The 15327-nt window shown below is 38.0% G+C and overlaps 1 protein-coding gene across 2 annotated transcripts in view; it reads right to left on the bottom strand.

Moving 5' to 3' along the window:
• The window catches only part of ADAMTS6 (ADAM metallopeptidase with thrombospondin type 1 motif 6), a 329091-nt gene that overhangs the window by 75101 nt on the left and 238663 nt on the right, over positions 1–15327 (bottom strand). For both annotated transcript variants that reach the window (XM_027863321.1, XM_027863322.1), the window contains exon 14: positions 13084–13147. In XM_027863321.1, the coding sequence (XP_027719122.1) occupies positions 13084–13147 (64 nt within the window). The remainder of the gene's footprint in view (positions 1–13083; positions 13148–15327) is intronic.

Genomic DNA, 15327 nt, shown 5'->3' with positions numbered 1-15327 from the left:
ACAGCAGAGATTGTCTTGATTTTCTGTTTGTAACCCCAAATGCTTAGCACAGTGTTTTGAACACTGTAGGTGCTGAAATTTTTTTTTTCATTCATCCATCCATCCATTCATACACTCTGAGTTTTGTGAATAGAATGAAGAAATGATTACTGTTACTAGGCATTTGTGATTGGGGATGGAAGGGAAGAGAAAGAAAGAAATTCTAGTACTATAGATAATGGATATACTTAAAATATATGTATTATTGATATGAAAGCATATACTTAGAGATGGTTCAGCTGGTCTAACTCCCCCTTCCTTTTATGAAGGAGGAAATTGAAACCCAGAGAAGTTAAGTGATTTGTCCACAGTTACACAGGTAGTAAGAGGCTGAGCTGGGGTTTAAACCCTGACCCATCAATCCAAATCTGGCACTCTCTCTACTATACCACACTGCCCTACAAATATTTCTGGGGCTTGGGGAAGAATGCTCAATGATGTAGTTACCATTCTGGAGGAAGAGAAAAAACTTGGTTAATTGGACAAAGTCATAGCTATTGCAAGATCATCCCTAAAACAAACAAACAAAACAAAACAAAACAAAAAAATGCCCAAACTAGGGGTAGCACAAGTACTCTTGGAGGGAAAAATGGTAGCCAGTTAAGGTTCAAGAAATCTGGGAATAGAGATGGGGTGGAAGTAACCTAGACTCCTAGATTCTAAAGTGAACAGATTCTTTTAGCCATCTAAGCTTGTATCTAACATTTATAGGTCAGATAGGAAAGGATCTTTGCATACGATTCCCAGGGCTTTGTACTTGGTATTTCAGTAACTATCTATAAATTTTGTGTATGTTGTGGTAGCTCCTTCCCTTAATTGTTTCTTTTAAAGCCTTTAAAAAGCTATTTCTGTCCTAGTCTGCAAAAATAAATGGGAGAGAATAAGGTAACAAGACCCAGGCTGATGACAGTGAGACAGACAGCAAGCAGGACAATGTGATAGAGAGGGCTGAATTTGGAGAAAGGAGACTGGTTTCAAATCCTAGTTCTGCCACTTCCTATATGTGACCTGGGGCTTTCTGTGACACTTACCTTTCTGAATCTCAGTTTTCCCATCTGTAAGATGGAGGGTAGAGAGAGGGTTGGACTAGGTGAACTTTAAGGTACCAGTTCTAAAATCCCTGATCCTAGTGCAAATCTAAGTGTAAAAAGCTGCTTCTCAAGAGCTAGGAAGGAATGCTGCTCTGCTGGCATTATATATAAATTATAGAGTAATTGAGTAAAGAAAGTAGTAACTCTTAGGACTCATCTGGCCTTAAGGATTTAGGGATTTTGAATAATCCCTCTGCCCTGGGACCAGAGGTAGGAGTCCATTGCTTCACAGGTAAATGCTTTACATTTGAGATGTGGAAAATGAGACTGAGAGGTTGTAACTCGCCCAAGTTGCATAATTTGAAGGTATCAGAACAAGAATTTGAACCCAACTCTTTAAACTGCAAGCCCAGGGCCCTTTCCACTACAGCACCTGCCTGCTTCAACCTGCCAAAGGTGCAAAGGAATCAAGGCCCTTCATACTCACTTTGGCAATAGAGATAGAATGTCCTGTTGAAAGTGGGCTTTTTGGGAGAACATAACTGATTCCATTGTGTGCTATATTAGTTATCATGTACTAAATATCTCCTTCAGTACTTCCCTTCCCCCAATCACTTTACAGTTATAAAAGAAAGCTCATGAGATTTAGAATATTTCTCAAAAACTAAACTACTTCTATTTATTCTGCCTAATAAGGCATAGATTAGGAGCTTAACAAATGTTGATTAACTGACAAAGAAGATACTATATCCATTGGTCCAGTGAAAATGGCTATACCAAAGAATACTTTTTTTCTTTTGTAATAATTTAAGCATCCTTTTCTTTCACTAAAACTGTAACTTGTCCTTTTTGTAAGCCTGCTTACATAACCTACCTGAACTTACCCAAATATATGTCATATGGGGAACTGTGAGACCCACATGTCCATCACCTGCTGATGGGGTGAGTCACACTCTTGAGGGAATAAATAAACTGCCGTGTACCTGTCTGTCTATAACTTGTTCCAGCTTATTTGTGTAGTGGCTAACAAGGTCCCTGAAAATTCTTGCAACAGTTCCTTTCGCTGGGTGGTTGGTTACATTTCTCCTACTGTTTAGATATCTTTCACATCAGAACCATTTGTTTAGTGGCATTTTGCAGCTCAAAACTCTTTAAACTTAGTTATTCCAGTTTCAGTCAATAAATTCAACTGAACAACATAAATAAAAAGACTTCTGATCATTTCTGTACTCTTTCTATCACCCTTTTGTTTCCAGAATCCATTAGCTAATGCTCCATTCTCCACAGCTCAGTATTTCCATTAGCAGATGCCTTCTCAATTAGAAAGTCATATTGCTTCACACACAAGTTCGCTTCTGAGTCTCTTTGATGACAAAGAAGCTTAGTAGGAGCTGTCTATGCTGGTTTCAAAGAATGAAAGTGCTCAAAGGAAAAGGCAGGAGTATTAGCTCATCTCTTAAGGAAAACTTAAGCAAAAGGCATTTTTTGTTTTGTTTATGAATAGTAGTGACTTTGAGGAGTAATGCTTTTTTAAATCACTTAAGGATAATGAATGCTGACACTATACAGAAACCCTAACAGAAAAGTGGGCATAAGCAACAAATTTTTCATATAAACTCTGACAGGTTTGCAGCCTCTTAATACCTACATTAATCAAACATGCCTCTCCCTCTAAAAACTGACCAGCAATAAGGTCTCTCATAAATCCTCAAAGCTGCAAGTCTCAGCATCTTTTGGTTCTAACAGAGCTTATCCACAAACACTCATTGCACAGAAATAAAAATAAATGTCATGGCATTCCATGATTACCACTTTTTAACTTTCTGGGGTGACTTGCCTCTGTATAGGTTCATTTTTATGCCACCCCAATGTCAGCATTTGACTATTCTATTACTTTGAACTGTCTTAAATTTTTGGAAGCACTTCCCTGCCCCCTAATTTTATGCTTTTTAAATGCTTTTTTCAAGGCAGCTAGATGGCTTCATGGATAAAGCACCAGGCTTCTCTAGTTAAGAAGACCTGAGATGAAATCCAACCTTAGAAGTTTACTAGTTGTGTGATCCTGGACAAGTCACTTCCATCTGCCTCAATTTCCTCAATTGAAAAATGGGGATCATAAGAGCAATTACCTCCCAGAGTTGTTGTGAGGATCAGATGAGATAATATTTGTAAATTGCTTATCACAGTACCTGATACATATGAGATGCTTAATAAATATTTATTCCTTTTCCCCTGGTTTGAATGCTAATGCCTTCCATCTGTTGGTTATCTCTAGTTTGTCCTGTATATATTTTGTTGTGTATTTGCATGTTTTCTCTCCCGTTAGACCATGAGCACTTTGAGATCAGGGACTGTCTTTTGCCTTTCTCTAAAATCGCCAGTGCTAAGCACAGTGCCTGGCACTTAAATGACTGTTGACTAACTGACTTTACTGATAGGTAAACCAGAAGAGAATTTATCTGGGGGTAAAAGTTACTATTAACTCTCAAATTCCACCTACAACAAATGGCACAGTTGAATTTCCAGGAGGTTGTTCTAAGAAAGTTGCAGATTAGGGCAATGAAAAAAAAAAAAAAAACACTGGGCTGAATTACTAGCCCTGGGTTCTGGCACAGGACTTCTAAAAGTCAAGAACAGGCAACTGTGGTGGGGTGGGGGGAGAACTGTAATAGTAGATGACAGGAACATATTCACATATCTCACATATCTCTTTTTCCTCTCCTTGCCACCAGGAAAGTGATATGAGATTAAACTAGAGAGTCTGCGGCAGACTGGGGAAAATAATTTGAATGAAAGTTGAGTTTTATAGTGTTCCAAACTAGTCCAGGTGACTTAATTTAGGCAGTGAGAAACCTTCAGCAGTCATATTCAAAGTTCACTAGCAAGGGTAAGTCAAAATTACAGTCACCTGTACTTTTACTGTCCTGCATCCTTCCTGAGACCCCTGTCCAACTTCTCTCACTTCAGCACAAAGTCAGCTCATTTAGAGCAGGAACCATTATTCCTTTTTCCTTTTTGCCTTTGAATCACCAGTGTCTTATAGCTTGTTGAATTAAATGCTTATTGAATTGAATTGGATTGACACCTAGTACCCTCAGGTTGTCCAAAGTCTTCCCCCTCCACTCAGACCTATCTGCCCTTATTCCAAAAGGCTACCACTCAGTTTCTAGGTCCAATCAAAATTCCCAGTCTCTGTGTGATTCAAGTTAGGTGTTAATCTGCTTAGAATAATTCATTCTAAGTTATGAAAGTGGCTTAACCCTCCTTGGTAATTTACATGAAAAAAGGAACTAGTTTGTAAAGGAGGAATGCTGTCAGAGGAAAAGAATAAAAATAATCACTTACAAGTTATGTCAGTGGATGGAAGCCGTAATACTACACTTTGGCTTTATGAGATAGATTCTGGAAACGACGGCTAAATAGCCTGAATTAATTTCAAGTATTTACTGAATTGATCTCCTTGCTGTCCAGGGGACTCCCAAAAGCCTTCTCCAGCACCACAATCGAAAGCGTCAAGTCTGCAGTACTCAGCTTTCCTTATAGTCCAACTCTCACAGTCATACATTATTACTGGAAGAACCATAGCTTTGACTCCATGGACCTTTGTTGGCAAAGGGATATCTCCGCTTTTTAGTATGCTGTTCAGATTTGCCATAGCTTTCCTTCCAAGGAGCAAGCGTCTTTTAATTTCATGGCTTCAGTCACCCTCTGTAGTGATCCTTGAACTCAAGAATATAAAATCTGATACTCCTTCTTTTTCTTCTCCCTCTATTTGCCAGGAAGCGATGGGACCAGTTGCCAAGGTCTTAGTTTTTTTTTTTTAAATGTTAAGTTTCAAGCCAGCTTTGACACTCTCCTCTTTCACATCCCCCCCCTTCTACCCTCAATCAAGAGGCTTCTTAATTCTTCTTCACTTTCTGCGGTCAGAGTGGTAATCATCTTCATAGCTGAGATTGCTGATATTCCTGCCAGGAACTTTAATTCTGGGTTTTGATTCATCCAGCCTGGCATTTTGCATGATATACTCTGCATATAAGTTAAATAAGCAAGGTGACAATATATGGTCTTGTCATATTCATTTTCCAGTCTTAAACCAATCATTTATTCCATGTCCAGTTGCTTCTTGGCCGGAATACAGGTTCCTCAGGAGACAAGTAGGATGATCTGGTACTTCCAACGCTTTGAGGCCTTGCCACATTTTGGTGTGATACATACAGTCAAAGGCTTTAGTGCAGTCAATGAAGCAGAAGTTGATGTCTTTTCGGGAACTTTCTTGCTTTCTCCCTAATCCAGAGAATGTTGGCAATTTGGTCTCTAGTTCCTCTGCCTCTTCAAAAACCAACCTGTTGTTCTGGTAATTTTCGGTTCACATATTGCTGAATCCTAGCTTGCAGAATCTTAAGTATAACTGCGGGCACGTGAAATGAGTGCAATTGTTCAATAATTTGAACATTTTTTAGGATTGGGACATAAACTGATCTTTTCCAATCCAGTAGCCATTACTGTGTTTTCCAAATTTGCTGGCTTGTAATGAGTCCAGCACTTTAACAGCATCATCTTTCAGGAATTTTAAATGGCTCAGCTGGAATTCGGTTACCTCCACTAGCCTTATTGTTAGCAATGCTTCCTAAGGTTTAGTCTTCATTCTCTAAGATGTCTAGCTCTGGATCAGTAATCCTGCCCTCAAGGAGGAGGGATACAAATAGTTTGGCCTTGAAGGCAAGAAGACCTGAGTTCAAATCCTACCTTAGACACTTAGTGACTAGAGGTATGACCGTAGGCTAGTGACTTAACTTTGACCTCAGTTTTCTAACCTATAACATGAACATAATAATATCTAAACTCACTGAGATAACAGGTACAAAGCACTTAGAAAATCTTAAAGCAATAAATAAATGCTAGCTATTTTTACTAATGTTATCACTGAATAGCTACCCTCAAAGACTTGTAGGACTGCCCTGTGGAGCAGGATTTAGATTCGTTTGTTTGGCCCCACAAGGCAAAGTCAGGACTAATGGGTAGAAACTATAAGAAATTTGATTTCTACTCAAAAGGAAGAACATTTTAATAAGAGCTGTCCTCAAATGGAATAGACTATCTCCTGAAGCAGAGAGATTCCCCCTCATGTTCCACATTTAAGGACAATTTCCACGACCCAGGGTTAAGCCTGCTATGGCAAGGATTCCTGAACTGAGTGGGAGATTGAACTATATATGACAGGGAAAGTCCCTTCCAACTCTAAGATTCCATAACCCCCAAAATATTTAGGATTTAATAGGACAAAGAACTAAAGAATGCAATGTGAAAGCTGCAGGGGATATCATGATAGATTAAGATACATCTATCACTTCAAATGAACTTGTATCCTACGCATTTAAAGGAGACTAGGAAGTTGGGCACTCTCCAGAAGACCTATAAAAGAATGCTTATGCTGTGGCTCTGGCCCATGTCTGCAATGAACTCTCCTCTTTCCTTTTCTCCCATCGACTGACACCTTCCAAACTCTTCCCCATCCTCCAAGGCCCTGCCCACATGTCATCTCTGCCAAAAAGCCTTTCTTTATCCCCTTGGGCAGAAGGGCTCTTTTCTTCCTACAACCTGACACAGCATTTTATGCCTAACTTACTTTCTTATTAAATTCTAATTTTTACCACATTCAAGGCACTGACCTAGGCACATGGAATTTCTTCCAGCTCTAAGTCTATGATCCTTTGAGTTTATACTCTAATGTGGAGAAAGTGTTTACTAAATTATTATCAAGCTAAGAGAAGTGATATTTTATTATATCAATAACCAATTATTAAATCGGGGTCCAGGCTTTTCTTTTTTATTTCCTCATTCAGGGACCAGCCCCTTTGACTAAGTCAGTCAGTCTCTGAAGGACACTGCTGATAGATGAGATTGCCCAAATCCTCCTGGAAAGTGCTCCTTGATCTGGGGCAAGACCTGTCCAAACAAGAAGACCTTACTTCTGTTTAGAATTTAAACAGCATCTAATCTAGGTACATTCCAGTCCTAAAATATTAAATCTATGTATGCCCTTGAACCAACCTCCCCGCCCCCACTGGAGTTTAGAGTAACCCAGCTCATGAAGGAGAAAACCAACCATAGTGGTCTGGGTAGAGATGGATTCCTTTATCCAGATTGCTAGAGGCAGCTGAGTCTCATGATCAAGCCACGTTTCTCACCAAGAGGGGGTCAGGGCTTTCAGCCCACCTCCTCATTTGAAAGTCTACCCCCTCATTAATTATTCACCAATCAGGGCTGATTCTCACCTGTCAGGGGCACCCTTTTTTCCCTGATCTCCATGGTTTTGTCTTTGGTTACTGAGAGAAACCACTGACCGTCAATTTATTGATTAGTAGCTAGCCCAATTAATAAATTGATCATTAATTACCCAGAAACTCTTTCAAGGCTTTTTATTCTTCTCAAAGTGAATGCTGAAGTCAGGAAAACAAGCAGAAAGACAGGGAGAAGCTAAGAACAATCCTGTTTTGGTAGGGCAAACTTTAAAGCCCTATATAAGTGTTAGCTATTATTATTCTAATGTTTAGGCTCTCCTTGAGCCCTCTTCCAGTTAATACTTGAAGACAGGGCCAAAGCTGTCTTCTTTACCCATTATACCAGTGGTGTCATGGTCCTCCCCACCCAACTAGAGAGATCACACACCTAGGCACCTTCCTCCTATATAAGGTCATGACTTGGCATATTAAGACCTCGCATAGCAAAGCCTGCTTTTCCTAATTAAGCCCAGAATCAAGAGATCCAAGATAATTTTGACTGAGGTGGAGATAATAGCATGGATGGAAATTGATTACAAGATCTTGGGAGGAACTGAAATAAGAACTAACAACCTAAGACTATCAGAAATAAACTTCTTTGAACCGCGGCAGCATTTTCCAGTCTATTTCATACTCCACAGAACACTTAGGACACACATGAGAAAGAACAAAATGGGCCTCGAAAGTTTCAGAGGGCTGCCCATCACATGACCCTCAAGAAAGAATCCTTGCACACACACTGTTTAGCTATCCAATATTAGCTCATTCTGGGCATAGGTTGGAAAATTAATCCAAGACCATTTGAACTTATCCTTTGTATTTACTCCCTATTTAACTCTCATGAAAAGCTCTGGGATCACAAATGACTGGGCCCAGAAATACCTAATGGACAGTCTGATAGCTCTTGGCTGTCAAGTTAATTATGACCCATTGGAAAGATTTCTCTCAGATCTTATTTACAGGGCTATTAAAGAGGATTTGTGTAGCTTTAAAGTATGCAAAACTTGCAGTGAGAAGAGAGGCCCTTCCAAATTTCTTAAACCAGAGTAGCCCACACTTTCAATTCAATAAACATCAATTACCTACTATGTACAAGGCAAGCTGCTAGGATTAGGTAATTTAAAAAAATGGAAATCATTGGTAGTCATCTTCTTTGTATTAATCTATATTTTAAAGCAAATTCTTCTGATGGATTACTTATCTACTGAGATATTTTTTCAGATCACTGTAGGGAATTTTCAAGCTAATAAAATGAATGCAATCAACATTTTTTACTGTGGGTCCTAGATTAACCATTCCTGGTTCCAGGGATAAGAATAAAGTGACTAAGCCTGAATTGAATAGCAAAACATTTTTCTAAATTTCCTTTTATTTTCTGGACTACCACAACATTCAAGATACAGTATTAGGCACTACTAAATGATGGAGTGATAGTTAAGTGAGAAGCATGTTCTGTCCTAGCAACCTACTACCTCATTATACCCCACCACCAGGCCTCTTCCCCATCAAATTTAATTTGCATTTCATTCTCCATATAAAACTTACCCATTCCCCTTCTCATGTCTCACTATTCCTTCCAACTGAAGTGTCCTATCCAAATGTCCCAGCTAATTCGTTCTTCACTGTCTTCAAAACAAGGTTCAAAATTCACTTCTAGAAGTTGTCCACAATTGACCCGCCTGACTTTATTCACTTTTCTATTAACTGAATGTTTGAGACTTTCTAACCATTAGATAAGCCCCAAAGTACAACGGGCTGCCTGGGTAAGTAGTGAGCTCCCTATCTCTCCTACTTGGTCAGGAATAGGTGGAAGAGGGGAGAGGGAGGAGGTTACTACTCAGATACAGGTTGGCCTTGATCACTTCTGAGGGTCTTTTCATTTCTGAAATTCTATAATTCTAAGACTTATTTACTCAATGTGCACAGAATTAATTTGCATCTGCTGATACTTGTAAATGTGCTCTTTAGTTGCTTCCACAGCTTGGGTATTCTGTCATCTCAACTAAATTATAAACTCCTTCAGGGCAGGGATTGGTGTCTTAGATCTTTCCTATCCCCTAGCACCTAATATGGTGCTCTGTGTATAATGGGGACTTAATAAATGCTGTTGACTCACTGACTGGTTCTATGCTTGAGGTTGACATCATTTACCAGCACTCTTCTGACTCAAAAAATGCAGTCTTAAAAGGCCAGTGCATTCAAGACCAAATGTAATATTTAATGTCAAACTTGGGAGGGGAGGGTGTGGTGTGAGGTGGAAGGGGTAGTGAGATCAGGAACTTTTTTTTTTTAAGTGGAGAGTTTCCTCTTAGAATTAAAGTACACACCTAAACTACTCCCCCAGGAGGTAACTGTATGTTCTATTTTAAAAGCTTTTTGCAAAACCTATAATGCTGTGTGGAAAATTGTCCACTTTCTAAATTCAGTGGATGGCAATATCTTGCTTTTTCCTCAGATTTCATTGTTGTCACATTGGACTCTTTGTGATCACATTTGCGGTTTTCATAGCAAATACACTGGAGTGGTTTTCCATTTCCTTCTCCAGCTCATTTTACAGATGAGGAAACTGAGGCAATTGGGGTTAAGTGACTTGCCCAGGGTCACACAGCTAGTGAGTGTTATGTGTCTGAGGCTGGAACTCAGGTCCTCCTGACTCCAGGGCCAGTGCTCCATCCATTGTGCCACATAGCTGCCCCTTTTTCTTCAGCAAAGACTGAGAATCATCCTCTATATAATTAACCTGTAAGCTCCCCTCATTGGAATATTATTTCCTTACTGTCGGCATATAGTAGACACTCAATAATAGATTATGTAGTGACTACAGCCCCTGAATTTGGAGTCAGGCCTAAGTGGGTATGTGGGCAAGTCACTTAACCTGTCTCTGCCTCAGTTCTCTCATCTGTGAAATGAGGGTAATAATAGCACCTACTTCTCAGGGGGAGTGGTGAGGATTAAATGAGAGAATATTTGTAAAGCACTCTGTAAAATTCTGTAAAAACCATAGCTACTATGGAATGCTTGTTGATTGATTTGAAGACCATCATTGCCAAAGCTATCCTTTCTGCTGCTAACTAAATATTAAAAAGCCAGCTAAATAACCTTTAGTCTTACTTCAAAAATCCTGTTTTTCTAAACCTTGTACTTTCTTGATGAGTTTTGCCTTTGATGAGCTGAGGAGCCATTTATCTGTCCATATACTTGTTGATCCCCAAAGCATAAAATTAAATACTGTACTCAAATAAGGGATCCTTTTACAGGATCAGGAGTATTTATAGAATCAGCCTTAAAAGACATAGCTTATCCATATTTCTAAAACCAGGCCTATTCTCCAACTGGAGTAGGTTGACCTGCCATATTAATCAGTTTTAACTTCCAGTTTCATCCACTCATTCTTCATTCTCCACCATTACAAGAAATCCTTACGGAATATTGGCCTGGATGCAAAACTCTGGATATAATAGTATTGTTCTTTATTTCCTCGAAAACTCATTTCTCATTTATTCTGCTCACTGGTTCACAGCCCTGTGGGGTTAGAGAAGGATGCTCTTTATCTCTCTCCCAATTCTAGAATGCAGACCTAAGAAAGAAACAAAAGAGATATACCCACCCCCATTTCCCCACAAGGAGCAGTTCTAAGGGGATTCACCAATGGAGGTGAGGTGAAGAGGATCAGCAATTCTTGAACTGGTTTGAGATATGGCAAATTCTTCTTCAAGCTGATCATTTTTCAGGGACAAATGGGTGTCAAAATCAGAATGCCCTTACTTGTAAGACACCCAAAAGTCAGCCATGAAAAGACATAACTTATCCCCCATCAAGTTCAGTCTTAGAGCTTTGCTAAATCTCATGGCTGCTCTGGTCCTGCTGGGTAATTCTCACTCCCAGTGTTTCTTCCAGGCATGTATAATGAGATTATCCTAAATTTATATTGCATGAGTTGTAATTTTAAAATGCATAGAAATCTACCTTGCAAAAGTGAGACAAGAATAGAATATCTCAGGGAGATAATACAGCTGGATACAAGGATTGAGGGTGTCTCAGAGAAAAAATGCAACTGGGTACAAATGTTAAGGATAAGAGACTATCAGATATAGAGGGGAAATTGAACTGAAATGGCCTAAGAAGAGAAGTTAACTTGTAGAAGAATGATGGCATTACTGCAAGAGGCCCTTAATTTCTTTTCATTGTCTCCAATCTTACCACCTTTCCCCAAACATTTTATCGACTGATATAAGATTAATCTCTCTAAAGTGTCACTTTCATCATGTCCCATTGGTGCATAAGTATCTATGACAAGATCAGTTTTGTTGAACTTTTCAGGGCCGATATTCATCCATGTTTGTTTATTCACCTGGATATTTATAAAGTGATGCTTTTTTAAAGTATGTTAGTAAATTCTAGTTTTTCTGGAATCAAGACTATCATCACTGGCTTCATAAACACATACTCCAAAAAAATGTTGCAAGGCCTATGTTCAGTTTTGATACAAATTGTGATTGATCAAGTTTTTGAGAATTTCCTAACATCCTTTCAGATGAATGGAGATCACCTGAAGTGTTAGAAAACTAGTACTGTGAATCACTGAAATACGCTTTTACTTCTGTAGAATTCTATATGCATTTCTTAATTTTTTCACATACACACATATATAGGTATACACATGTGTGATTCTATGTCTTCATACACAGGAAAATCCATCAAATTATACTATCTAGAATAGAAGACCAGTCTAAATTAGTAAACAGTCAAAATTACGGAATATTTGGAAATAGTTCTATTATTTTCAAGTATATATAATGATTTTGTGCTATTTTAATGAATAAGGAGGAGTTGTGCTCCGCACACTAATTGGTCACATAGAAATAGTTGCCTTTAAATCACTTGAAAAACTGTTCTTTTAAATAATTAAAAGTCCCTTTGAAAGACTGTTTATACTTCAGATCTACCTCACTTTGCTAACAGATGAGTTCTTGGAGTATTGGATATATTTTATTTTAAGTATACCAGGGAAGGTCAATCTTTAAAAGAATGTTGTGGTGAGTCCTTTTGTAATTCAAATACAACCTTCTAAACTGTACATTTTCTGAGTTCAAATTTTAATATTTTGAGCTTTCTTAAAGCTATATTCATTTGTGTAGCAAATCCTTTTTTTTCCCTGTTGTTTCACACAAAGGTTCAGGTCACACCCTGAATTAACCCAAATTCTGATTTTTTAAAAAATCAAATCTGTTCTTTAATTGCTATAGGAATCTCCAAATGAAGAAAATCCTCCTACCAATGCCAACTGACATCTTCTGCAACTTATTACCTTACTGAGTTGCTCAGGGAGGGCACTAAAAGGGTATGGGACTTGTACAGAATCACACAGCAAGTTTGTGTCAAAGGCTCCTAGACATGAATCCAAGTATCCCCAACAGAAGGCAGCCTCTGGATTAAAAAAAACTGGGTTGGAAAAATATTACAATACAAGTATACAGAAGATCCAAACCCTATTTTCTATCTCTATGTCACTAGTCTATCCCATCCTCTGATTCTAAATGAATAGGATCCAAATGAATGAGGCTTTATTGTATTTTACACACTCCACATTTTAGATTTTCTATCTCCTTTTTACAATTGGATTTAATAAAAACAAATGCCAAAGGAGACTAACATTAATGCCAAACCACCAAATAATAAATTCTAAGGGGAAAGTACACTAATTTTTCATAGTGGAGTTAAGTTTTACTTACATCTGTGTTACAGGAGCGATACCGTTTCCTTTCCCCAAGGCAATATTTTCCACCTCCTGAAGGTCTGAAAAAATATTTTGTTTTACATGTGAGTATGATATATATATATATATATACATACGTATATATACACACACAGAGATTCAAATACTCTGTGATCAGAACATATTATAAGCTGTTTTAAAATATCAAACATTCTTTTATTAAATTTTAATTGTTTAGAATATTGATAATTTGTAAGGATGATAATTCTGTATGTAGAGCATAAAATTAGATTGCTATGATTAACACTGTGTCTTTTCCTAATTGTCATGTTTAACATGCTTAGGAAAATTCAATAAAATTTATACATTGTAATTGTCATTGCAACTAGGTGCTGGGTCTTAAATATCAAATAAGGAAATCACTCACTTTTAGACATCTGCATAATACAAAGTCATCCAAGTTGCCTATAGTACAAAATTGGACTTGAGTCCAATAGTATACTAGATTATACTATTAGCAAGGTCCACACACAAAAAAAGTTTATATTCTTTCTAAACTTAAAGAATGGGAATTGCAATAATCTGAGCTACTACTGTAAACAAGTATCTCAGGAAAACATTTCAGTTCAAAGTAGGAAATGTTAGAATGTTGTATTTCTAATTATTCCTAATTTAAGAATCACCTAGAGGCCTTAAAATTTTTGTTTGTAAGTCAGCTGGCTTTATATTCTTTTATTTAATTTTATTTTCTGGTTTTAGATTCTAAAGATCACTTAAATTATACATCCTTCAATGAAAATTTATCAATACTTAACTTCCTAGTTGACATGAATTATAGAATCATAGAATCTTGGAGTTAGATAAATCTTGGAGAATAACATTAGGAAAAGTAATATGCCATTACATGGGCAGACTATTTTTAGAAAGAAAATAGTATTATTTCCTTTTTTAAAAAAAAAAGTCTCAATCATCTCTTTTATATTTATTTTATGTCTTTTATTGTTGACTGTTTCTTTACAGCAGCCACATTTGGGTCGTATATTTTGCATGTGTTTTATAATTTTGGCTCCCTCATGTCTACACTGGTCAATTAAAATGATAGTTGGTTAATTTTGAATACCAGTGCCAAAGAAAGAAAATGGCTCAAATGGCATGAGAATTAGGAAGGGTATAAATGCCCTTGATGCCCAGACCAGTTTACATGGTGGTGGTGAGAGACTCTGCTATAAAGATGGAAGAAAAATAGAGAGAAGACATTAGCCTCATGGGTTTGTGCTTAGCAGGGGACTACCAGCTCACAGAAAACAGCAGAGAGAAGAATCCAAGCAAGGCAGCAGAGAAAGGAGAGTCAGAGGGGTTTTAAAAAGAAAAATAATTCCATTTTAAGAGTAGTAAGAGAATAAATAAGCTAAGGTGTCAGCGAGGCAAGAAAAGGGGTCTAGCTTTCCTTTTGGTGAGGGGAGCCATGGAAAGAAGTGTTAAGTCTTCTTGTGAAGAACAAAAGGGGAAACTTTCTCCATACACAGCTAATAATAAAAATAGTAACAATAATAACAGTACAGAAGGCATCACGAAGCACCTTTTTGATTCTGTACTGCTAAGTAAATATGAACTAGAAAAAAAGAGAAATCTCCAGATCGACCTCTGGACAGGAAGGGAGATGAACAGAGCACGTTAACTAAAAATGGGAGCATCTAATTATCAAGTTGAGGAACTATTTATTCCGTGGGAGAGGGGTGGAGTGTAAAGCAGAGAGTAGTCCACCTGCCACTCTCACTAGTGGGAACAAAAGCAACCCAGCTAGCAAAGCACAGCGAAGGGCCTGGCCTTGGGCCAGAGGGAATTCAGTCCAAAGAGAGTCAGGGTGGGAGAGAAGCAGGCTGACGTGCCTCCAGTAGTCCTGGGGAGAAGGGTAGTGGCAGCTCAGGAAGATGATTAATGGGGGCATGTGAAATGGAAACTATTTTAACACATGGGCAGTATTCTTTTCATTGTGATTTGTGATGTGAATCAAGGCATTTCAACCCTTGAGGTGCTCTCACTGGCTCTTTTAATACTAATGTACCAGTAATCATTTTATGTGACATGTGAAAAAAAACACACACACACACACACAAAAACCAAACCTCAGGTTTTCCTGGGGATAATGGTGCTGAGCTGAGGCCAGATTTGGGAATATCTATGAATCATATGTTACTTCTGAGAGTGGAAAATTTTATCTGATTACATCCCAAGATAAAAGGCCATGATTACTACAGTA

Source organism: Vombatus ursinus, unplaced genomic scaffold, assembly GCF_900497805.2.
Source record: "Vombatus ursinus unplaced genomic scaffold, bare-nosed wombat genome assembly UNPS02014772.1, whole genome shotgun sequence".
NCBI classification, from domain to species: domain Eukaryota; kingdom Metazoa; phylum Chordata; class Mammalia; order Diprotodontia; family Vombatidae; genus Vombatus; species Vombatus ursinus.
This window is presented reverse-complemented; position numbering and strand designations above follow the sequence as displayed.